At 37.5% G+C, this 21,807-nt stretch overlaps 7 protein-coding genes across 9 annotated transcripts in view; 3 read left to right on the top strand and 4 right to left on the bottom strand.

The window, feature by feature from the left end:
- Positions 1 to 34: 34 nt before the first annotated feature.
- LOC100640824 (proteasome activator complex subunit 3-like) lies at positions 35 to 1,612 on the top strand. Its single transcript, XM_020001371.1, has 13 exons — positions 35 to 99; positions 150 to 188; positions 232 to 264; positions 313 to 375; positions 439 to 546; positions 588 to 666; positions 713 to 759; positions 806 to 871; positions 944 to 1,012; positions 1,118 to 1,185; positions 1,239 to 1,293; positions 1,339 to 1,425; positions 1,472 to 1,612. The coding sequence occupies exons 2-13, from the start codon at positions 156 to 158 to the stop codon at positions 1,550 to 1,552; spliced, it is 789 nt and encodes a 262-aa protein (XP_019856930.1). The 5' UTR covers positions 35 to 99; positions 150 to 155; the 3' UTR covers positions 1,553 to 1,612.
- On the bottom strand, positions 1,564 to 2,658 carry LOC100640948 (proteasome subunit beta type-3-like). The gene is made up of 6 exons (XM_003383077.2): positions 2,587 to 2,658; positions 2,333 to 2,520; positions 2,163 to 2,270; positions 1,923 to 2,100; positions 1,780 to 1,874; positions 1,564 to 1,723 (listed from the first exon to the last, which is right to left on the bottom strand). Exons 1-6 carry the CDS (start codon positions 2,587 to 2,589, stop codon positions 1,675 to 1,677), a joined length of 621 nt encoding a protein of 206 aa, XP_003383125.1. The 5' UTR covers positions 2,590 to 2,658; the 3' UTR covers positions 1,564 to 1,674.
- Positions 2,659 to 2,695: 37 nt separating this feature from the next.
- Positions 2,696 to 8,731, top strand: LOC100636356 (rho GTPase-activating protein 12-like). 2 transcript variants are annotated; one of them, XM_020001355.1, is made up of 19 exons: positions 2,696 to 2,783; positions 2,829 to 3,022; positions 3,095 to 4,206; positions 4,891 to 5,163; positions 5,209 to 5,292; positions 5,336 to 5,437; positions 5,486 to 5,569; positions 5,809 to 5,982; positions 6,032 to 6,084; positions 6,139 to 6,226; positions 6,279 to 6,368; positions 6,421 to 6,522; positions 6,571 to 6,685; positions 6,743 to 6,802; positions 6,863 to 6,943; positions 7,005 to 7,181; positions 7,270 to 7,404; positions 7,448 to 7,553; positions 8,446 to 8,731. In XM_020001355.1, the coding sequence occupies exons 3-19, from the start codon at positions 3,097 to 3,099 to the stop codon at positions 8,618 to 8,620; spliced, it is 3,009 nt and encodes a 1,002-aa protein (XP_019856914.1). In that variant the 5' UTR covers positions 2,696 to 2,783; positions 2,829 to 3,022; positions 3,095 to 3,096; the 3' UTR covers positions 8,621 to 8,731. The 2 variants fall into 2 exon arrangements, with proteins under 2 accessions (XP_019856914.1, XP_019856907.1); XM_020001348.1 differs by having other exon boundaries at positions 2,705 to 3,022.
- A 36-nt stretch (positions 8,732 to 8,767) lies between these two features.
- On the bottom strand, positions 8,768 to 10,779 carry LOC100640696 (uncharacterized). Its single transcript, XM_003383075.3, has 9 exons — positions 10,407 to 10,779; positions 10,100 to 10,344; positions 9,994 to 10,049; positions 9,732 to 9,876; positions 9,576 to 9,640; positions 9,489 to 9,530; positions 9,350 to 9,442; positions 9,167 to 9,274; positions 8,768 to 9,000 (listed from the first exon to the last, which is right to left on the bottom strand). Exons 1-9 carry the CDS (start codon positions 10,747 to 10,749, stop codon positions 8,880 to 8,882), a joined length of 1,218 nt encoding a protein of 405 aa, XP_003383123.1. The 5' UTR covers positions 10,750 to 10,779; the 3' UTR covers positions 8,768 to 8,879.
- Positions 10,780 to 10,992: 213 nt separating this feature from the next.
- On the bottom strand, positions 10,993 to 15,181 carry LOC100636231 (calpain-7-like). Its single transcript, XM_003383126.3, has 23 exons — positions 14,912 to 15,181; positions 14,830 to 14,861; positions 14,655 to 14,771; positions 14,511 to 14,578; positions 14,310 to 14,466; positions 14,076 to 14,269; positions 13,807 to 14,029; positions 13,566 to 13,651; positions 13,350 to 13,443; positions 13,184 to 13,294; positions 13,104 to 13,139; positions 12,911 to 13,016; positions 12,702 to 12,862; positions 12,562 to 12,655; positions 12,414 to 12,513; positions 12,318 to 12,361; positions 12,180 to 12,268; positions 12,061 to 12,139; positions 11,867 to 12,006; positions 11,746 to 11,808; positions 11,592 to 11,689; positions 11,319 to 11,387; positions 10,993 to 11,274 (listed from the first exon to the last, which is right to left on the bottom strand). The coding sequence occupies exons 1-23, from the start codon at positions 15,156 to 15,158 to the stop codon at positions 11,130 to 11,132; spliced, it is 2,553 nt and encodes an 850-aa protein (XP_003383174.1). The 5' UTR covers positions 15,159 to 15,181; the 3' UTR covers positions 10,993 to 11,129.
- Positions 15,182 to 15,229: 48 nt separating this feature from the next.
- LOC100636104 (N-acetylglucosamine-1-phosphotransferase subunit gamma-like) lies at positions 15,230 to 17,056 on the bottom strand. Its single transcript, XM_011409125.2, has 9 exons — positions 16,979 to 17,056; positions 16,838 to 16,931; positions 16,683 to 16,781; positions 16,556 to 16,639; positions 16,366 to 16,459; positions 16,188 to 16,302; positions 15,913 to 16,131; positions 15,839 to 15,864; positions 15,230 to 15,750 (listed from the first exon to the last, which is right to left on the bottom strand). The coding sequence occupies exons 1-9, from the start codon at positions 16,998 to 17,000 to the stop codon at positions 15,271 to 15,273; spliced, it is 1,233 nt and encodes a 410-aa protein (XP_011407427.2). The 5' UTR covers positions 17,001 to 17,056; the 3' UTR covers positions 15,230 to 15,270.
- Positions 17,057 to 17,117: 61 nt separating this feature from the next.
- Positions 17,118 to 21,807, top strand: part of LOC100635976 (kinesin heavy chain-like) — a 7,220-nt gene continuing 2,530 nt past the window's right edge. The window contains exons 1-18 of one of the 2 annotated variants that reach the window (XM_020001327.1): positions 17,118 to 17,309; positions 17,403 to 17,490; positions 17,555 to 17,628; positions 17,706 to 17,810; positions 17,854 to 17,902; positions 17,949 to 18,004; positions 18,051 to 18,138; positions 18,185 to 18,309; positions 18,476 to 18,580; positions 18,630 to 18,778; positions 18,862 to 18,911; positions 18,957 to 19,055; positions 19,137 to 19,330; positions 19,374 to 19,487; positions 19,869 to 20,030; positions 20,101 to 20,253; positions 20,431 to 20,903; positions 20,959 to 21,048. In XM_020001327.1, the coding sequence (XP_019856886.1) occupies positions 17,187 to 17,309; positions 17,403 to 17,490; positions 17,555 to 17,628; positions 17,706 to 17,810; positions 17,854 to 17,902; positions 17,949 to 18,004; positions 18,051 to 18,138; positions 18,185 to 18,309; positions 18,476 to 18,580; positions 18,630 to 18,778; positions 18,862 to 18,911; positions 18,957 to 19,055; positions 19,137 to 19,330; positions 19,374 to 19,487; positions 19,869 to 20,030; positions 20,101 to 20,253; positions 20,431 to 20,903; positions 20,959 to 21,048 (2,297 nt within the window). In that variant the 5' untranslated portion in view covers positions 17,118 to 17,186. The remainder of the gene's footprint in view (positions 17,310 to 17,402; positions 17,491 to 17,554; positions 17,629 to 17,705; positions 17,811 to 17,853; positions 17,903 to 17,948; positions 18,005 to 18,050; positions 18,139 to 18,184; positions 18,310 to 18,475; positions 18,581 to 18,629; positions 18,779 to 18,861; positions 18,912 to 18,956; positions 19,056 to 19,136; positions 19,331 to 19,373; positions 19,488 to 19,868; positions 20,031 to 20,100; positions 20,254 to 20,430; positions 20,904 to 20,958; positions 21,049 to 21,807) is intronic. The other variant, XM_020001321.1, reaches the window with a different exon arrangement.

Genomic DNA, 21,807 nt, shown 5'->3' with positions numbered 1-21,807 from the left:
TAGCTAGGCCTAGATATCTAATGAGTAGGTGTGTCTTAAATTGGGTGGAGCTTTACCCACGTGTATGTACTGGGAGTAGCCTAGTAGGTGGAATTACAAGTAAATTCTCTTAAATATTATTTATTATTATTTTATTGTATATATATTAGGTATAAATGGCTGTGAATGTTCCCAAAGAAGCTCCTGAGGTTAGTATTGAGTACATGTACATGTAATGGGCGTGGTTTATAGGTAACGAGTCTTAAGAAAGATGTACTGGATAAAGTAATCAATTGAATAGATGTAATTGATTGTTGGATACATGTATTGCAGGCTGAGAACAGTATAATTAATGTATTTCCAAAGAAAATACAAGAACTTGGTGAAGTATTGCAAGTAAATGATACTAGAAATTGATGATTGACTTTATTGTTGTTTGTTTATTGTTGTTGTTTACAGGGATCAATGTTTTCATTGTCTGATCCATCTCAGATTCATTGTGAGCTCAATATTCCTTCCCAGTTGACCACACCCACTAATAACTGCAACGGAGATCCCAGCAATGAAGTAATTATAATAATAATTGATCAAGTTTTATTTATTATTAGTTGGGTAGTAAGAAGCGTAAATTAGATACTGACCGTACTGTAGCTGATGTGTACGGTAACTTGATACAGCAACCTGACGGTAAGAATGGGCGGAGCCTATTAATTGATTAATTATTATTCATTAGGTCAGAAAGTGGTTCCATCATTTAATGAGGTCATTGGTTGTAATCCGGTTAGTAATTAAGTGTGTGGGCGGTACTAATTATTATTACATTAAGAAACTGGAGACAATAGTTGATTATCTTAAGCCACAGATAATAACAGTTATTAAACACTGCAGCAATGTAAGGAACAAGACTTGTCATCATTCATTGGACTGTTCTTCCCTCTCCCCCTCCCTCTCTCTCTCTCGTTAGATAAAGCTGTGGATTCAATTAATGATTCCAAAGATTGAAGATGGAAATAACTTTGGAGTATCCATTCAAGTAAACACAATTCTTCTTCTTCTTATTATTATTGTTATTGTTGTTGTTATTATTATTATTATTGTTATTGTTGTTGTTATTATTATTATTATTGTTATTTTGTAGGAGGATATTCTTTCTGAAGTGACTAAAGCTGAATCTGATGCCAGTTCATATTTGGATCAGACCACACGGTATGTGTAATTAAAGTAGGTGTGGTTTTCATCACTAACTCCACCCACTACAGGTATTTCAGCTGTCGTGCTCAAATGCTAAAGAAACTCATAAAATATCCTCACCTGGTTAGTGAAAACTGTTACCATGGTTACCTGACTCCACCCACTTAGACTGATTTTCGCCGAGCTATCAATGAATACGATGAGAAAGTGTTTTTTAGTTTTCAACTGATTTTAACGGAATTACGCAATATATATGTGAGTTGTTCTATTGTAACGACTCGTTAAGTGGGTGTGGTTTCAGGTTGTATTGTATGATGTAATCATAAAGAATTATTTGAAATTAAAGACACCTCGTTCCACCAACAGCAGCTCCCTCTACTAACAGCAGAAGAATAATCTTCACTTATTTTACCTAACAATAATAATTATTAGTAATAAAAATTAATTAATGTAGTTTCAGTTATTTATTATTAATAAGTTAATAGTGCAACACTGGGTGTGGCTTCAGTCCATTCTTGCTTTCAATGTTCTTGTGGTAACTTTATCCTTTTCACTAGAACAGAATAAAGTGGGAGTGGTCAATTAATAAAATGGGTGTGGTTTACGTACATTACATGTACAATGGCTCCCCATCCGCTGAGGGCGTCACGGTCCACTGCATTCATCAGAGCTTGAGATATGGTCTCAAACAAGTCCTCTGGTTCCTAGGGAGAATATCGAAACTGACCACACCTACTAATGTCATTTCTCACCAGGTCTGGTTTCCATAGCGACTCGCACATTCCATAGAGCTGTTCGCTGCATGTTCCTACCACCACAAAGTCTTTAGTTTCCATTGGACAACCAATCAGATCCATCGTTGCTATGTAAGGATCCTTAGTTACAGGATCCAGGCCAGCAATAACTGGCTCAACAAAATAATAACCAAACCTATTAATAACTCAATATTAATAACTTGATATCATTAATAATTATTATTAATGTGAATGGACCTTTTTGAGTAGAGAAGGTTTGATGTCATGTGCATGAATGCTTTAGGTTTAATTTGACGATTCTCCCTCAGCTGGTATAAATTGAGTTGATACTTCAGTCTACTTGAACTAAAAATAACAATAATAATTATTATAAACCTATCATTACATTACGTGTGCATCATACGTACACAGTAAGAGCATCAGTAGCTAGTCCATAGAACCCGATGTAGAGGCTCTCATTCATGGGGTATATCTTATCAAACGTTGTTGCTATGGTTTGTCCTTGAATACCCAGTCTCCTGTCAGCTGCTATAGCCACACACCCACTGCCAATCATACCCACCACAGCAGACCCGTTATACTCGAATGGATTAGCCTAAGAGTATTAGGACAGAGGGGGAGAAATTAAGAATTATAATTAATAATGATTGCCACTACTCACCATTTTATTTCAATTTTTCTTTTACATGCAGCAGTAGCAGCACATGTACCAGAATAATAAGAAATTTATGGCAATTAGTAAAACTCCGTATACTGACAGTTCGTATATTAGTAGGTTTGTGGGTGTGGTTTAATCTCGGCCCCTCAGAAATTCCTCTCCATTTCTCTCTCTGTCTCTCTTTCTCCCCCTCTCTCCTGGTAGCCCCTACCCCACTCATTTTGTTTGTATATATTTCCTCGTAGAATAAGCTCCTATTGCTCCCCACGGCTCTAAGAGGAGGGAACAGGCAGTACTGTATCCCTCAGTTTTATTATATTTGGCAGAGTCAGTGTCTGTCTGATTATTTGTACCAGTCAATAGAAGAAAACAAAGTAACGGAGAGACACAATAGATAAGCATCAATAACACTGACTCTCTACAATAATCAATTGTACAGGTTAATTATAATTATACACTACTACCTACTACTAAAAATAATAATAATTACATTTCTTTCTTTCTCCTCCAGTGATGTCAGCTGAAACCTCTACAATTGTTGCTCAGTTCAAGTACGAGTACCAGTATGAAGGAAAGACCATATCCTTTAAGAAAGGAGACACATTCCAGCTCCTGAATACCTCAAACACTGACTGGTGGCAGGTGAGACGATGGCTAGACAATGGAACATGCGAGACGCTCTATGTTCCTGCAAACTACATGAAGAAGGTTGAGAAAGAGGTGGACCCTTCTTCGTCACACGTTTATCAGAACATGTCCGACCTTCAAGCAGAGTATAAAAGAGCCAAATCACAAATGAATACCGAGACTAGTAAGAGTGAGAGTATGCCACGCCCATCAGGGAGGGGAGGGGCTGGGAAGAAGTCACCTCCAAAGACCAGCCCAAAACTAGTCCGTACCAAGTCAACAGGTAACGCCATAGATCCACCCACTGGAGGGGAACCTGCTAACGGAATCAACAAGCCACATTCACTGGTCAATAATGAGCCGGAGTATGCAATACCTGTGTCACCGGGGCTGGCTAGGAAAGGGTTAAAGAAAGAAGAGGGTGGAGTGATAGCTGGTCCTATTTCAAAGGAGAGGATCCAGGGGTATGCCCTACCAGTGAAGAAAAGAACACAATCAGTTGATCTATTGGAAGATGAGGGCGGGGCTGGAGGTGGGGCTGGGAGCGGACCCCCCAGGAAATCAGTTCCCACAATATTAGAGAGTGACAACGTGAGACAACAGCTGGAATCATCTTTTACAAAACAATTAGCTAGTGCTATATCAGGAGGCAATCACCCAATACTTGGAGGAGGTGGAGCTGCCCCACCCACTGCTGGTGGGAATAAACTAGTCCCTGCTCCCAAACCAAAACCACGATCGTCCTCTCGGCCCAAGTCATACTGCATAGACAGTGAGGAGAGACCTGCGGAGGTCAGCACTTTTAAAGCTACCAACACGTTTGGAGTTCCTGTCACTGAAGAACAAGAGCTGGCCACACCTCTAGCCACACCTTTTTTATCCACGAGTAGAGAAGCTCCTCCGACTGCTAGGAAGTCTTACAAGCGACAGGCTCCCCCTGCCCCTGTACCAGCCCAACCACAACACGAGTATGACCTACCACAAGTTAAGAATAAGGTACAAGATGCTGTTTATTATTATTAATAATTAATGAGTTGTAATTGCTGTAAAAGCAATAATACTGCTATGACAATAATAATAATAATGAATCCATGGACTATCAAGTATCAATAGTTGTAAATATGATATAAGAATTGATACACATCCACTATTGTATTACTTCATGTACACAATTGTATAGTGTCTACATGATGGAGTGTGGATAGAATATGATAGCAATGTATGTCCGACTGTGTGAGGTATGGCCAGTGTGTATACATTTGGACTCAAGTTGTTGTTCATTCTACACTGTTATGAATATCACTGGCAGTTTCACTATGTACCCTCTCTCTTTCAAAATACATGTACACATACAGCATGTACATGTACATACATGATATACGGTATGCATATTTTGTGTTGGCACTGAAAGCAACTACAACCTGCTGCTATTTTTGAAAATTGGCTAACTTCCATTTTTATTCCACTTTCTGATACATGTACATGTACATATTGATGTCCTTATGCTGTGAAGCAAGTTGGAGCTGATTCCGACTAAAACTATTAAGTTATGCGAATTTTAAAAATAAGCCAGCTTGTTTGGGAAAAGGATTTTTAGCCAAAATTTGTAAATAATTAAAATATTGTTCATAACAAGCAGCTCCACAATATTGTTCCTTTTCTCTCTCTCTCTCCCTCCAGCCCACAGAGTCTCCTGCTGGGTTGATCCCTAAGTCATTTCAGATCCCCAACCCTCTTAGCCTATCACAGGGACCTCCCCTCATAGCCACCTCCTCCCCCACCCCCTCCCCTGTGTCCCCCCTCCCTGACGGCTGGACAGAGCACAAGACCACTGATGGGCGGGTCTATTACCATAACTCACTAACCAATGAATCTACGTGGACTGTACCAGCAGTGACCACACCCACCACTACAGCCCCGCCCCCTCAGTCTGGAACCAATGAACCAAGAGATGTAAGTTACATTATAACCACACCCCTTTAACCCCCGCCTTTATAGAGGGTGGCCCCCAGGGGGTGGACGAAGGAGATTAATTCATTCACTCAGGTTCCTGTGTATACCAACTGCAGGACAGGAGAGAAGGTACGCCCACACTTTTAATTAATGTTATATCTCGTTAATACAGTGGGGGCTGGGTAAAGATGATCAAGGTTATTATTATTATAACACAAGTGACTCTAGCATACGATTAAAGGACCTGCCAGTAGTTGATCATTACCCACCTGCTGTGAGTATTACTGGCTCTGTACTGTTAATGAACCAATCCCTCCTTTAGTCCACAGTGGAGCCATCAAGATCTCAATCGGACATTGTCTATGACCACCTCCTTCCTTCAGCAACCTCTTCACTTGACCATCACGTACGTCTACATGTACATGTAATGTCCTTTTGGTGATTTAGGAGGAGGACACAAATTCACTAAATTAAACCCTCTCCTCCAAAATTACGACCTATTACTGACTTACTGTACATGTACATGCTGCATGCCTAATGTCTGTAAAAGTAATGTATACGTGTATAATAATGAATATGTACATGTATGTGTATGTATACATGTACATGTATGTATGGTTTACATGTATAATGTATAATGTATAGAAGAGAGTGAGGACAGTGTCTGAGGATGACGGTATTGGGGGTGTGTCAGGGGGTGTGGCCGCTCCTTTGGCTAATATCAGAGAACATGCTAAGTTGGACTCACGGAGTTCCCTCCCAGTGGGGGGAGTGTCCAGTCAGGATGTGGATATACTCTCATCAAGATTAACGTCACATGTACGTCACATGTATGTCACATGACCTTCACATGTTCCTTTTATTGTAGAAGAAGCAAGGGTACCTCCATAAGAAGAGACTGGTAGAAGCTGGTGGAAAGAAGTAATTAATAATTATTTACTAAATAATTATTAATATTTCTTTCCTCCATTTTAGAATCAAGAATGATAAATGGTTGAAGCAGTGCGCTGTTCTTGATGGAAACACTTTAACTTTTTACGCCGACCACAGAACAAAGGACAACGTAATTTTATGTTATTATACACTGTACATGTATTGTTAATCTCTTCCTGTAGCCTGGTGTTAAACCTTATGGTGTGTTTCAGCTGGTCCAATCAGTGCTGAGTGCAGCAACTCCTAAAGATAAAAGAAAAAATGTTATTTTAGTAAGTAATAATAATATTAATTAATTAATGACTAATGCCCCTCCCCCAAAAGGTAACATCAACTGTATCCAGTGAACAGTTTTACTTACAAGCTGATTCAGCTCCAATGTTTAATGACTGGTATGCATCAATACAGGCAGCGATTGACCTCACCGTATGTTCAATTATTCATTCATTTATTTATTTTTTCCTTTGTTCACAGAATGACGACTGTAAGAAGAACCCCAGTAAATACAGTGCTTTCCTTAAAGAGGCGTCTGACGGGTCCCCGCCCACTCAATTAAAGTTTCCTAATAGAAAGGAAAGTTTACCTAGAGGTATAAGAATATTTAATTAATTAAATATGTACATACTGGCCACACCTCCTTTAATAGGCATTGATGAAGATGACGTGTTGGATGATTATGAATCTTACACTGGAGCTGAGAAAACAGGTATAATGATAATAATAATGATGATGATGATAATGATAATGACACTCCTTCCTTTCTCAGTTCGTATCAAAGGTAGACTAAAGAACCTCATAGCTCGAAGGCCTCAAGTGGAACTGCTCAAGAAAACAGGAATAATGCAAGGTATATGTTTATTTACTTGTTTCTTTATTTGTTTATTTATTTATTTGTTTATTTATTTTAGAGAGCGTTTTTGGTTGTGAGTTGACAAGTCTTGTTGAGAGGGAGAGAGGGACAGTCCCCAAGTTTATGATACACTTCATCCAACACATTGAGAGGAAGGGACTGGAAACTGTTGGACTCTATCGACTCTCAGGGAATGCTGCCCAAGTACAGAAACTGAGATACCTAGTGGAGGAAAGTATGTTACTAAAAATAGAACAAGTTAATGCATGATTGAATGAATGAAGTTACTAAAAATAGACCAATGACAATGCTTCCTTATATAGAACCAGATGTTGACCTTAGTTCCCCCGAATGGGCTGATGTCAATATAATAACAGGATGTCTTAAACTCTACCTCAGGGAACTACCTGATCCTATTATTCCTTTCCGCCAGTTTCGGTCTCTCATCGATGCAGCAAGTAAGGATTGTTGTGGGTGTGGTCACACTTATTGTTGCCATAGGAACACAGCCGGCAGAGAAGAGGTTACTGGCAATTAGAAGTGAATTGGATAAACTACCAGAGGCTCACTACCAGACACTGAAGACACTTGTCATTCACTTAAGGAAGTACGTTTGGTATTGATACTCATTTATCTGAGAATAACAATTTGAAGTTACTCAATTAAGAATTGAGTCTTTGGCCAAATTTCACCAAATTGAAAAGGAGAGAATTCTCCAATTTTATTACATTTTCTGATACATATACATGTTCTTATGTTGTGCAGAAAGTTTAAACTAGTTCCGATCAAGTTTAAATTTTTTATGAATTTTTAAAGTTGCTCCGAAATCGGACAAAAGTCCCTGTACTATAGTACAGGAATTTTGGTCAAATTTTGCCAAAAATGAAAAGTGAAGAATTCTCCATTTTTATAATTTTTCCTGATACGTATAGATGTTCTTATGTTGTGTAGAAAGTTTGAGCTAATTCCAATCAAGTTTGGATTTTATGATTTTTTAAAGTTGCTCCGAAATCGGACAAAAGTCCCTGTACTATAGTACAGGGATTTTTGTCAAATTTTGCCAAAATTGACAAGTAGAAAATTCCTCAGTTTTATTACATTCCCTGATACATATACATGTACTTATGTTGTGTAGAAAGTTTAAAGTAATTCCAATGAAGTTTGGATTTTTTATGGATTTTAAAAGTTGCTCCAAAATCAGGTCCAAGTCCCTGTACTATAGTACAGGGATTTTTGTCAAATTTTGCCAAAATTGACAAGTAGAAAATTCCTCAGTTTAATTACATTCCCTGATACATATACATGTACTTATGTTGTGTAGAAAATTTAAACTAATTCCAATGAAGTTTGATTTTTTTATGGATTTTAAAAGTTGCTCCAAAATCAGGTCTAAGTCCCTGTACTATAGTACAGTGGTTTTGGCCAAATTTTGCCAAAATTGAAAAAGAGAGAGTTCTCTCTCTTTCTTACATTTCCTGATGCATTATCACTTGCTTTAGGGTTGTTGAGCATGGTCATGTGAACAAGATGCTATCAACTAATGTATCCATTGTCTTTGGTCCTACTCTCATGAGAGCTGAGGTTGACTCAATAGAGATGGCTACTCTAATGCCAGTACAAAATAACATTGTGGACACTTTTCTGACTGAGACTAGCAAAGTCTTTAGTAAATGAGGTTTCGTATTTACCAGGCAATTATTATTATTATTATTATTTTATTATTATTATTGTTGTTATAAAGAGCAATGTGTTATTATCTCACAATTATTATTATTATTATTATTATTAATTATTACTTATTTTGTATCATTTTTCGTGTAATTTTTGAAGAGTTTTTTTCTAATTTTTTGTTTCAAAAAATTGGCAACTGTTGGAAAATACATGTAATACTAGTGAACTAATATAATATTTAATGATAAATTAAGTTAATAATTTAATAATCATTGTGTTCTATTTTATTGTAAGGATTGAATGGAGAGACTAGTGTTATCATTTTAGATAGAGGACTGGTTCGAACAAATGGAGAACATTTATAATCTGGAGCAGGCACTGACCTACGGAGAATCCAAGAGTAAGTGTCATCAATTATTAGTAATGGTATCACTATTAGGTCTATTGCAGTATAGACCAGTTTCCAGTGATTAGCATGCAGTCATGAAATGAAAGCAAATATTGGATGACAAGGATAAGGTTTATGCTCCTGCATACACAGGTAAGTACCTTTTAGTGAAGTCAATGGTGTATTGGTTTGGTTGAGGTAATCTACTCAGTGCTTCTCTATCATTAGACCAATGAGAGCAACCTGTATATCCAGGAATATTGGGCTTCCTAGCAATAATAATGATAATAATGATAGTTATAAATTACTACTAATTACTGGTGATGATTGTGTTAAATTCTCACTTTGATGTGCTGGTTGGATGAGGTGTCTTCCTCTGTATAGCTACAGCTGCAAAGTCTCCATTAATCCTGTCAGGCTCGCCAAACGTGTGTCCCCTGGTGGTGGGTGTGGTTACATTTACATGAATATTAATGAACTTACGAGTATCCTGGTACATGTAGTGTATTTTTGAATGGTGAGAAACTGCAATGATAATTAATAATTTATATAATAATAATAATACCATACAATGAATTGTTAAGTGAAGTAAAACCATTTCTACTCTGCACTCCATCCCAAGCACTACCCAATGACTATTAAAAGAAAAGATATTAACAGAAAAGGTTGGATTAAAGGAAAGGAGGTTGTGTCCAGTCCTGTATATATCACCATTATCATCCTCACCTGCCATTGGCTGGGATAGAGCTCATTCCTTTTGTTGGTGAACCTCAGAGAGACTGGATCAGGGAGGGAGAGTATTGATGTGTTTGATGGACTGTGCAGTGTTCCTGGAGGTAACTTGTTATCCCATGGCACCTCATTGTAGCCTCTATAATGATTATATTCATACCAAGTATATTATTCATACTAAGTATACTATTCATAGTAAATAATGATTCATATTGATAATGTTAGTGTTGTGCAATGGGATGCATATACCACTTACCTTTTAGTTGAACTATCCCAACGATAAGAATGCAACAACTTATCAACATCAACCACCTATTAATTATTATTAATGATGCTGCTTATTTTCACTTATTTCCACTTACTGCGCTTTCATTGCTTCCAGGCATTTTCCAGGGAGGCCCATACTCTTCACTCCTCTCATACTCTTCTTCCTTTGCTTCATCTCTTGTGTCTCCTCCAATACATCTTGCTGTCTGTGGTCTGGCTGTATCATGATAGCCACTAGGTTTAACCATCACTCTTGCTGTTACTGCAGATCTTGCACCCGACTTCAGCCTCCTTGCTTCACGTGATGTTAAATTAGTGACTGGAGGAGGAATAATGCAAACTAGAGAGAGAGAAGGAGGGGAAGGGTTGATATTTACTGCAATAGACATCTTCCTGTCATACCATTTTTATGATCAGTTACAGTTTGCGGATAGTCTACTAGCTCTTTATTTTGATCCGCTCCTTCCTCAGTTAGTTCCTTCTCTTCATTAGTGCTGCTGGTTTGGATTCCTTTATCTTCAGTCTTGTTCCCTCTAGTCAGTACTCTAGAACAATCTTTAGGAGGGAGGCTCCATTTATAGCCAGGGACTCTTGAACGAGACTGCTTCTCCTGAAGTAAACTCACTCTTTGTGAGCGGAGGAGTCTCTTGTATTCATGAAAGGAGAGCCCGTCTCCTCCAGCGTTGGCATCGCTGAGGAGGAAAGTAGAGAAATGAGGTCTGGGCCGTACAGCAGTTTCAACCATTGCTGTTCTCTCCCGGGTAATCGCGGGAAACTGTTGCTAAGGGGTGGGGCTGGAATGTAACACCCACGCATAATTAATGTCGCAGTTTGTCTATCAAAAATGAAAGTAGAGAATTCCTGAATTACCTGATACATATACACGTTTTTATGCTGCGTAGAAAGTTTGAGCTGATTCTGGTAACATTTGGAACTTTTATGAATTTTTGAAGTTGCTTAAGAATTGCAAGTCAGAGACATGACATTCTGAATCAAGTGCTGTTAGTGTTTCTTATAAATGGATAAAAATATTCTGAAGAGAAAGACAATGATTGCAGCAAAATAAACAGCTGTTAATAGATGCATGTATATATAATAATAATTATAATAATATGATGGTTGCTGTTAGTCATTGGGCTCAAGGTTGAATGCTCCATCAGTACAAACTTTAATAAAAAATGGACCCTCTTGCCCCTCTGGATAAGTTGCCACGGTAACAATGTAGTCTCCAGCTAGCACAGTACCCAATTGAAGCACATTAAAGCCACGCCTACAAGTTATTAATAATTATTAATAGTTATTAATAGTTATTACCTAGCTACTCCTGTATCTTTGTGATAGGATTGAGTAGTAGAATGGACACCGATCCAAACACCATATTTTCTAATAATAATAATAATAATAATAATAATAATAATAATAATAATAATAATAATAATAATAATAATAATAATAATAATAATAATAATAATAATAATAATAATAATAATAATAATAATAATAATAATAATAATAATAATAATAATAATAATAATAATAATAATAATAATAATAATAATAATAATAATAAATATTATTTCGTGATACCTTGGTCCCTTGATCTGTACCATTGCAGCAGCAGTATTTGATATTATTGTTAGTTTGAAACTGGGTCTGGGATTATTGACCTTCCACTGACCCCTCAGCTATAATAGTACATGGTTACTAATAATGATGTCATCATTATCTGATACTAGCTCACTTCTTTGGATTGATTGTACACAGCTGGTACTTGACGGAACACAAACTTACAAGTTGAATATACCTATATACATTTAAATTTTAAAAAAGAGACTCCTCCCCAAGCCCCTCCCCCTCATTACCTTTATAGTGTAGTATATCTGACTGAGGCTCTCAAGCTGTGAGACTATCACTGTGTAGCTATGGGATCCTTGGGACAGTCCGTTCAATTTAACAAGATAATGTGGGGTGTTAATTTTAACCCCCATGTGAACGTATTTATCTGTTGATTAGTGAGGAGTTATTAATTAATGTCATCAATTAATTAATTGTTTACCAGGTGGGAGGTATTGGCGATGTCCATTAGAAGACACAACATGAAGTGTAATGAACTTTTCATTTTTGGCAAAGTCACTCTAAGCAAGAATAAATAAAATAAATAATTAAATAATGTACTTTGGTTGTGATGTGTCTGGACAGCAGTATCCAGGTTGTCCCTCCATTCTCTGGTGCATTAACAGTCAGTGAATATTGAGGGTTATTACCTGAGGGGGCGGGTTAGAGGTGTGGCTATACACAAACATTAATACATACTTATATTATACAGATCCTTCTCCACTTCACCTGGGGCCCAACAGCTAATGATGGATAAAGTTACTGCTGGCAGGTTTGATGTATAGCATAACTCACTCGTGTATCGTGTACTTATGGTGGAACATTTCTGGGTCCCAGTTCATGTACAAGGTATCATAAAACCGACAGACTGCCGTCCAGTCTATCCAGAACACACCTGTAATGGGTGTGGTCAATTATTGTAGGTGTGGCTTTGTTTAATTACCGTTATCAACCTGAAGTGCAAGTGATTGGTCATAATTGAGAGCTCTCTTAAGCTCCGGAGTCCAGTTAGTTGCATCTCTTTCAGAGAAACTGCCCTAATGAATCAATTAATTAATTAATTAATTAATTATTAATAATTACTTTCCATCTCTTCTCGCTCCATGGGTTCTTCAGTTGTAGGAGTCTCACTCCGCAGGTTTCAGTAACTCTCAGTACAGCATAAGCATGAGTTGGGACTAGGCCAGTTCGCTCAGACTCTTCCTTAGTCAAGGGACCCGTTCCCATGGTAACAAGGGCACTACCTATGAATATTAATGAGCCTCAATGAATATTAATGAGGTTTGGTTCACCTGCTTTCAGTTTAGCTTCAAGCATTTTAAAGGTTTTGTCTTTATTTGATTCTTTGATGTCAATTCTTTCCGGAATCCAACCAGTTAAAGCATGTAAATCATTATTCTTTGGTAATTAATAATAATAATAATAATAATAATAATAATAATAATAATAATAATAATAATAATAATAATGATGATGAGTACTTACTGAGCTTGATCCTGGAAAGTCGTACCCACCCATAACCTGTTGTAATGGAGTAAGCCCCTCCTACCAGCCCCGCCCCTTACCTTCATGTATGCTTTCTCTAATAAACTGACCCAGAACTCGTCCCGACTGTTAGAGTAAGATCCAAGGATATTAGAGTATCCATCCACAGGGAGGAGGTCGTCAATCACCACCTGTATGTATATACATGTACATGTATGTGTCACATGAAAGTCACATGACTATTACCTTTCTCCGGCAACCGTTCAAGAATAGTTTAATGAGATACTTTCCGTTTGGGTTTATTATTGGCTCCTTGTGACGATTCTGAGGGAAAATACAACTAGAAATAAGAATAAAGTGAACAGTAAAGACTGCACTATCTTGCCAATAATGAAAAGTAAGGAATTCTCCATTTTATGATAATTTCTAATAGATATCCTGTCTGGTTACATGTACAGGTACCTCGTAATTAATTTTCTTTTAAATCTTCTCTCATAGTCCGCACACACACCAAGTGAAGCAACAAATGAACAATCACCAATCATTGTCTAGAGAAGGACAATGACGTTATTATTATTATTATTATTATTATTATTATTATTATTATTATTATTATTATTATTATTATTATTATTATTATTATTATTATTATTATTATTATTATTATTATTATTATTATTATTATTATTATTATTATTATTACTTGTTTTATTGATAGACTAGATATTAAGTGACACATTTTTGGGTTATCACAGATCTCTCCTGGGCGTTGCCATCCTGCTAGTCTTGCTTTTTGTTTCTCTGCTAGTTTAGGGAGTCCATCAGGATCAACGTAATCCATTGGTAGAGCTGACACTGTTCTCAACTCTGACAAATCAGAATCATTCCAAGGTAGATAAACAACTCCATTTATTTTAGAATTAATCCTTTGATTGTTATAATGATAATAATAATAATAATAAATCAACTAACTTTAATATTTTCATTTCTTTTTCTGACAGTCTGTCTTTATTTCTTCCTGGAGGTGATTGTCCACTAGCTCCTCCTGGCTTGGCCCCGCCCCCTCCAGTTGATGAGAGAGATGAAGATGGTGAACTATAAGCATCAAACTTGTGAACTTTATCAGCGTCCAAGAAACTGACCAATGGCATTTTAGGAAGAGTAGACTGAGAGGATGGTTATATAGTATGAGTTAGAATCAGTTACTTGATGCTGTTTGACTGGTTTAGCCGGTCGTTTATCCTCTTCCTCCTCCTCTTCGTCTGATGATAGAGGGGAACCTTTAGGGGGGTCCGGTATGTCACTCAATTTTGATCCTTTACCGGACCCAGTGGCTACCTTTAGTTTCTGAATCTCTTCCAATCTACGTATGACATAACTAGTAACCATGGCAACAAGGGGTGTTACCTCTCCACTGCTTGTTGGGTTAGTTTAGTTACTTTTCTTTTCTCAGAATCACTCAAGAGTAGCTCTTGCTAGAGAGAGAGAGGGAGAGAGAGAGAGAGAGGGAGTGGCTGATGGTTCAATGTCTATCATCATGTACTACACTACCAGTTGTATTGCCATTTGTACTGAACTGGTGTACGTCTTCTCAGCTTCATTGTATCTCTTCTCCTCGTCCAGACCAAGAGCCACTTCAATGAGATACTCCAGCTGTCTCATTGCACCCTGTGGGGGGAGGGAGGGTCCATATTACAAGTACTCTGTGCTTATCCTGTTAACGTACACTCTCTTTGCTTGATGATCTCTTCAAAGAGCCTAATGATTGAGCCATTGTCTATTACATTAATATCAGTAGGTATACTCACGTTCAGTGTCTCCTTTAGTTTCTAGGTATTCTCTAATCTGGTGAGCTCTCCTCATGTATTCCTGTACCCTCGGCAGTACATGAGTATAACTTGGCTCAAGGTCGCAGGATTGGTTCAAAGCTTCAGCTGCTTCACAGTAAAAGGTGAGGGCTGGCCTGTAGTCTTTCTGCTGGTCGTAGAGTGTGGCTCTACGGGCACACTCCAACCCATCCTTGTACCTTCCCTCAGCATAGCTAGGAGGATCCATTTTAAGATGAGTTGTTTATGGGCAGGGCTAGTTATTACATAAGTGGGCGATAGTAGGAGTGGCTTGTAGTGTTAAAATTAATAAATAATGTACAAAATAAACGTATTTTAAATTATTTTAGAGATTCTTTTATTTGCTTCAGCTTTTTATGATCAGAAGTATCACCATATCGCTGATTAACATGATTTCTTTCCCGATTTTGATCCAAATTGATTGGATTTTGAAGTATGTCATCATGTGAAATCACTGGTTGATCATTAACTTGATTTTGTTGACCGTTAACTTGATTTCGTCCACCATTGACTCCATCATTAACTTCATTTTCCTGATTTTGTTTACCATCCCCTTGATTGTGTTGACCATTAACTCGATTATTAGCTTGATTTTGTTGATCATTTCCTTCTTTTTGTAGATCATTAACTTGATTTCCTTGATCAGTGCTCCTATTCTGTCCAGTATTATTTGTGTGGTTGCTTGCACTCATTAATGTATTAATCTGTATCTTCAGTGATGGATTCTGATCAAGTATTTTCTCAAAAGCTTCCAATTTTAACTTCATTTTCTTTAATTCTTCTTCAGTTTTAGCAAGATCCTATAGTAATAGCAACTAATTACCACTTCCCTTCCCTTCCCTTCCCTCCCCCTCTCTTCCTCTAGCTCTCTCTCCCTCTAATCCTTACCACATGACAAGATGAGACACTGTAACCTAATAAACAATAATTAATTAATAATTAATCAATTAATTATTAATTACCTGGATTATTTTTTGCAGTATTACCATAACTGGCTGCTACAGGCATATGTTCATTGCTAATATACTCTTCATCTTTACTGAAATTATAATAGAGTCCAGCTGATAAGAGGAGCTCTCTTCTCTTCTTCATAAGTCCTTGCTTTGTGATCAGGTCTGAATGAAACTCATGGTTTATCTCATCCCATTCATTGATCTGTTTTGGTGTGAATACTCTGTACACTATGAGGAGAGAGAGAGTATCTCTCTCTAGTGTGTCATTATAGTGTGACTCATACCTTGCATGGCTCCTTTGAAACAGGCCAGTGGAGTCCATAGCCATATAGTATACTTACAAGTGCTTGGTTCAGTGATGTTTGTCAGTTTAGTTATAATGCTACACTTGAACAATATCTACATAAAGATTAAGGAGAGGAGGACATAATTCTTGTACAACACTAATTCTCAACTCTTTACTTTTGCTTCTCTGTCAGTTCTACCACACTTCTCTCCAAGGGCAAACCTCATTCCAACAAACCTGTCACCTTCAATGACCCATTCCCTCCACACACTAAATTAATAATAATAATAATAATAATAATAATAATAATAATAATAATAATAATAATAATAATAATAAACAAGGCCATATCAAAAATGGCCATACCCTAATACTCCATGGAAGCGGTTCCACATTCCTGTTTCTTCCTTCTGTGTCACATTAAAAAATGGGCACACGTCATAAGCATAACTATAAGAGGGTAGTTATATTATTCAATGTTTATATAAGATACTTCTTATATCTTGTTTGATAGCACTCCCCAGCTAATGCTTTAAGATGAGGTGGTCCTGAGATAGGAGCTGGGGGACCTCTCAACATTAGCTTCCTAGTACTGACAGTATAATGTTCAAAAGGTGATATATCATACATATTGAATGGGCACTGTACCTAGTGGGGGATGAATAGTGTCTGTTATGATGAGGAGCATCAACTATCTTGATCCTAACTGGTTCTAAACTGGCTCCGATCACTAAACAGGACACTATAAGTACAGTAACTGATAAACAAAACTGGAAACCTTTGCCTTACAAAACAAAAGAGTTACTGCCATCTTTTTTTAAGGTAAAGGGTTAAATTAGCAAACTCCACCTACACCGTAAACTCTGAATCTCTGTATTTCTTCTGTACAGATCTAACCAATCCGTATTTCTTAGTTTCCTGCTTTTTGTATACTTTGGAGTGCTCTTTAATTAGAATAAGCTTAGCCCGGGTGTTCGCGGGAAAGAGAGTCCCTCCTATGGCGGATTCCTCTTACTGTATAAAGGTGGTGTGTAGAGTGAGGCCACTCAATGGGAAGGAGAAGGCAGCTGGTAATTCATTTGTGGTTGGTTTCCCAACAACTAATGTAGTCACAGTTGGAGTAAGTTATTAATTAATTAATATTTATTATCATCATTATTATTATTATTATTATTATTATTATTATTATTATTATTATTATTATTATTGTTAGAATAAGACGTTTCAGTATGATAGTGTTTTACGGCACGACTCAACTCAAGAACAAGTTTATACAGCGACTGCCCAACCACTGGTGAAAGGTAACACTACAGTGCATCAGTAATTGACTATACTGACCACTCCCTCCTACCCCTCCCCCTCCAGATGTACTGTCAGGTTACAATGCTACCATATTTGCTTACGGACAAACTTCAAGTGGAAAGACTCACACAATGGAGGTATGGGATCTGTGTTAACACTGATATGATGTAACACTGATTTGTGTTAACACTGATATAACACTGATCTGTGCTAGGGTGATCTTGATGATGTTAACACGAGAGGGATCATTCCAAGAATCATTTATGATTTATTTGATCAGATTTATGAGATGGATTCAAATCTTGAGTTTCATATAAAGGTAACGAGAGATTGTCTTTATGCTGAAGCTCCGCCCACTTTAGGTGTCTTACTTTGAGTTGTACATGGAGAAGGTACGGGACCTTCTTGACAGTAAGTGGGTGTGGTCAATAACTCCGGTCAGTATTTAACCCTTTAGTAACTAAGGTCAATCTACCGATACACGAGAACAAGCAGAAGGTTCCTTATGTCAAGGTATTATTAATTAATTAAAGGTTATTGAGTTATTGTATTGACACAGGGTGTGACCGAGAGGTTTGTTACCATACCTGAAGAAGTACTGGCTACAATTGAGGAAGGAAAGTCCAATAGACATGTATCAGTAACTAGTCAGTCACATGACTGTCATATGATCAGATCATGTTTTACGAGTAGATATGAATGCTCATAGCTCACGAAGTCATGCCATCTTTCTTATTTCGATAAAACAAGTTCACAAAGAAACACAAAAAACTTTAACTGGTAAACTGTTTCTAGTTGATCTGGCTGGATCAGAAAAGGTAGTTTTCACATCCTGTTTAATTCTTGTTACCTCTCCCTCCCTCCCTTCCTCCCCCTCCCTCCCTCCCTCCCTCCCTTCCTCCCTTCCTCCCTCTCCCCCTCCCTCCCTCCCTCCCTCCCTCCCTCCCTCCCTCCCTCCCTCCCTCCCTCCCCCCTCCCCTGCAGGTTGAGAAGACTAATGCTCAAGGGCTAACTTTGGACGAAGCTAAGACGATCAATAAATCTTTACTAGCTCTGAGCAATGTTATATCAAAACTATCAGAAGGATCAGTACGTTAACTAAGTAATAAATTAAATAAATTGTTATTATTAATGATAGAAGTCCCACATACCTTATCGTGACAGTAAGCTCACGAGGGTCCTTCAAGAGTCTTTAGGAGGTAATGCTCGTACAACACTAATCATCTGCTGCTCACCCTCTGGGTCTAACGAGTCTGAAACTAAAGGGACTCTACTGTTTGGAGAAAGGTATTGTTGTTTATTGTTATTGTTTATTGTTGTTTAATGTTGTTTATTGTTGTTTATTGTTGCTTATTGTTGGTATTTTCCAGGGCCAAAATGATTAAAAATAAAGTGGAGGTTAATATAGAACTAACAGCAGGTACATTGTTTAATTAATTGATAATATTAATTAATGGATTGATAGAGGAATGGCGTAAGAGATACGAGAGGCAAAAGGAAGAATGTGATAAACTGAAGGCATTGATACAAGTATATACTAAAGAACTGACAAGATGGAGAGCAGGTAATAACTATTAATAACTATTAATAACTAATTGATAATTAATCAGTATCATTAGTAACATTAATAACTATTAATAACTAGGTGATGCAGTACCCATTGATGAACAGTTTCCAATTAAAGCCCCATCATCACTCCCTGTTGACTCTGCCTCCTTAACCACAGCCACACCCACCCAGCCTCTAGAGCAAGGGGGAGGGGCCAGTAGTATTAGTGCATTGTCAGCAAAAGAGTTTGAGGCTGAAAGATCTAAACTGTATCAGCAACTGGACGATAAGGTGGGTTTGGTCTGGAGGTGTGGCTTATAACGATACCTAATAGGATGAGGAAATACATCAACAAACTCAAAAAGTAGAAGCACTTTCACTTTCACTGAAAGAAATGAACCTACTACTGGAAACATCACAAGAAGAAACAATGAAACTACAGGAACAAGTAATGGAGAAGGAGGGAGGGAGGGAGGGGAAGGGAGAGGGAGGGAGGGAGAGAGAAGGGTGGGGGAGGGATAGAGAAGAAGGGAGGAAGGGAGAGAGGTGGGGGAGGGAGGGAGAGGGAGGGAGGAAGGGAGGGAGGGAGGGAGGGAGAGGAAGGGAGAGGAAGGGAGAGAGGGAGGGAGGGAGGGAGAGAGGTGGGAGAGGGAGTAGGTAGGATGGAAATACATGTATGTTATCTTTTTGTCCTTCAAATTATTATTGTATTGTCTATCTTTTTAAAATTATTTTGACTTTAAGTGTGAAAAACAGTTTCACCTGTACATGTACATGTATTTATATTGTCCTTATTACATATACGTTATACGTACATGTACATGTATAGATGTCCAGCGTTGAGAGAGAGCTGGTTCACTCACAGGAGGAGGTCCAGGAGGTGATGCAAGCTCTAGAAGAACTAGCAACGTCTTACGATAGCAAAGACACTCAAATAAAGGAACTGACCAATGAGAATGAAGCAATGATAACTGAGAATAATGTATTGAAGGTGAGGGTGTGGCTTTATTAATTAACATGGGTGGAGCTTAGTAATTAATTAATGTGGGTCTGGTTTACAGGCTAGTATAGATGCCAAGGATCGGGAAATTAATGAACTAATGGAGGGACTCAAGTCAGATGATAAGAGGCGGAGACTGTTGCTAGGCAACCTCTGTAGGGACATGGGAGAGATGGGAGACATACTTGGAACGAAACAAGAAGAAAAATTAATAGTAAAATAACAATAATAATAATAATAATAATAATAATAATAATAATAATAATAATAATAATAATAATAATAATAATAATAATAATAATAATAATAATAATACATCCTTTTGCTATGTAGAAAGTTGGAAGTGTCCTTTTTTAACAAATATAATTATATTATTTTTATAATTTTGTAGTCACTGAATAATTCTGATGATCTTTCTGAAGGAGATTATTCAAACTTGAGGAGTTATTTTTCTAATATTCGAATTGAGGCTCGTTCACTAGTGGAGCAGAGGAACATCCTGGAGGAGTCCGAGAGAGAAGCCAGACAACATGCTGACACATCACTCAAGGAACTGAACTCTTGTAGACTGAAGTACTCTGATCTGAAGACCCAGTCTGACCTGCTCAAGGTCAGTGTGGAGGAGGTGAGGGAGGAGAAGGAGGAGCTGGAAAAGGCTCTGATTGAGTTGAACGAGCAGCTACTCGGACTGAGGGGGAAGGAGAGGGAGAGTTTGACTGCTGCCCAACACGACCGTAAGACGGAACTGGAACAAGAGATCTTGAAGGAAGAGCTACAGAAGAAACAGCTGATGTATCAGGAGGAAGTTTTGGCACTGAGAGATGAAATTAAGAATAAAGAATTATTAATAATACAGTTACAAGAGTAAGTACATGTACTGCAGTGTAACTGATGGTTCATCTTTTGGCCACACCCCTAGACAACAGGTGCATCAAGAACTAGCCCAGCAGTCCCTGCAGGACGAGTTGATCCAGTTACAACTTCAAAGAGAAGAATACGCCAGCTTGAGGTACATGCACTTAAATGTACATGCATAGCTGGAAACTCTTGAGGAAAATTTTTTAAACAAGTAATTTTTTAAATCAAAGGCTATAGCCCATGGTTTTTTCCAAAAAATGGCTTCAAAATTACGGCAAATTTTTATTACATTTTCTGATACATATTGATGCCCTTATGATGTGTAGCAAGTTTGAGATGATTCCAACTTGAATTTTTCAAGTTACAGCCTATTTAAGAAAACGTCAAAAATCTGAAAAATACCCAAGGCTATAGCCCATGGTTTTTTTCCAAAAAATGGCCGAAAAATCATTCCAAATTTTTATTACATTTTCTGATACATATTGATGTCCTTATGCCGTGTAGAAAGTTTGAGCTGATTCTGACTTCAATTTTTCAAGCTATGGCCATTTTAAGAAAACGTCAAAAATCTGAAAATACCCAAGGCTATAGCCCATGGTTTTTTCCAAAAAATGGCCGAAAAATCATTCCAAATTTTTATTACATTTTCTGATACATATTGATGCCCTTATGCTGTGTAGCAAGTTTGAGATGATTCCGACTTGAATTTTTCAAGTTACAGCCTATTTAAGAAAACGTCAAAAATCTGAAAAATACCCAAGGCTATAGCCCATGGTTTTTTCCAAAAAATGGCCGAAAAATCATTCCAAATTTTTATTACATTTTCTGATACATATTGATGTCCTTATGCCGTGTAGAAAGTTTGAGCTGATTCTGACTTCAATTTTTCAAGCTATGGCCATTTTAAGAA

Source organism: Amphimedon queenslandica, unplaced genomic scaffold, assembly GCF_000090795.2.
Source record: "Amphimedon queenslandica unplaced genomic scaffold, v1.1 AMPQUscaffold_13514, whole genome shotgun sequence".
NCBI lineage: Eukaryota > Metazoa > Porifera > Demospongiae > Haplosclerida > Niphatidae > Amphimedon > Amphimedon queenslandica.
The sequence above is the reverse complement of the archived record's forward strand: the minus strand, read 5'-3'. Positions and strand labels throughout refer to the sequence as shown.

Bases quoted from the DNA above. Each gene is read 5' to 3' on its own strand.
- LOC100640824 (XM_020001371.1), top strand. From the start codon at position 156: ATGGCTGTGAATGTTCCCAAAGAAGCTCCTGAG. The intron at 760-805 runs GTTAGTAATTAA...TATTACATTAAG, and splicing joins AGGTCATTGGTTGTAATCCG to AAACTGGAGACAATAGTTGA. The intron at 1,294-1,338 runs GTTAGTGAAAAC...CCACCCACTTAG, and splicing joins TCATAAAATATCCTCACCTG to ACTGATTTTCGCCGAGCTAT.
- LOC100640948 (XM_003383077.2), bottom strand. The intron at 2,101-2,162 runs GTCCATTCACAT...AGTTATTAATAG, and splicing joins AACCTTCTCTACTCAAAAAG to GTTTGGTTATTATTTTGTTG. The intron at 1,724-1,779 runs GTACGTAAACCA...ATTCTGTTCTAG, and splicing joins GGAGCCATTGTACATGTAAT to TGAAAAGGATAAAGTTACCA.
- LOC100636356 (XM_020001355.1), top strand. From the start codon at position 3,097: ATGTCAGCTGAAACCTCTACAATTGTTGCTCAGTTCAAGTACGAGTAC. The intron at 5,438-5,485 runs GTGAGTATTACT...TCCCTCCTTTAG, and splicing joins TTGATCATTACCCACCTGCT to TCCACAGTGGAGCCATCAAG. The intron at 6,686-6,742 runs GTATAAGAATAT...CTCCTTTAATAG, and splicing joins AAAGGAAAGTTTACCTAGAG to GCATTGATGAAGATGACGTG.
- LOC100640696 (XM_003383075.3), bottom strand. From the start codon at position 10,749: ATGGTTGAAACTGCTGTACGGCCCAGACCTCATTTCTCTACTTTCCTC. The intron at 10,050-10,099 runs GTAAGTGGAAAT...AATAATTAATAG, and splicing joins CTGGAAGCAATGAAAGCGCA to GTGGTTGATGTTGATAAGTT. The intron at 9,443-9,488 runs GTAAGTTCATTA...ACCCACCACCAG, and splicing joins CTACATGTACCAGGATACTC to GGGACACACGTTTGGCGAGC.
- LOC100636231 (XM_003383126.3), bottom strand. From the start codon at position 15,158: ATGGATCCTCCTAGCTATGCTGAGGGAAGGTACAAGGATGGGTTGGAG. The intron at 13,017-13,103 runs GTAAGTACTCAT...TAATTACCAAAG, and splicing joins ACTTTCCAGGATCAAGCTCA to AATAATGATTTACATGCTTT. The intron at 11,690-11,745 runs GTGAGCTAGTAT...GTACTATTATAG, and splicing joins TGTACAATCAATCCAAAGAA to CTGAGGGGTCAGTGGAAGGT.
- LOC100636104 (XM_011409125.2), bottom strand. From the start codon at position 17,000: ATGGCAGTAACTCTTTTGTTTT. The intron at 16,132-16,187 runs GTATGAGTCACA...CTCTCCTCATAG, and splicing joins TTTCAAAGGAGCCATGCAAG to TGTACAGAGTATTCACACCA. The intron at 15,865-15,912 runs GTAATTAATAAT...ATTGTTTATTAG, and splicing joins TACTGCAAAAAATAATCCAG to GTTACAGTGTCTCATCTTGT.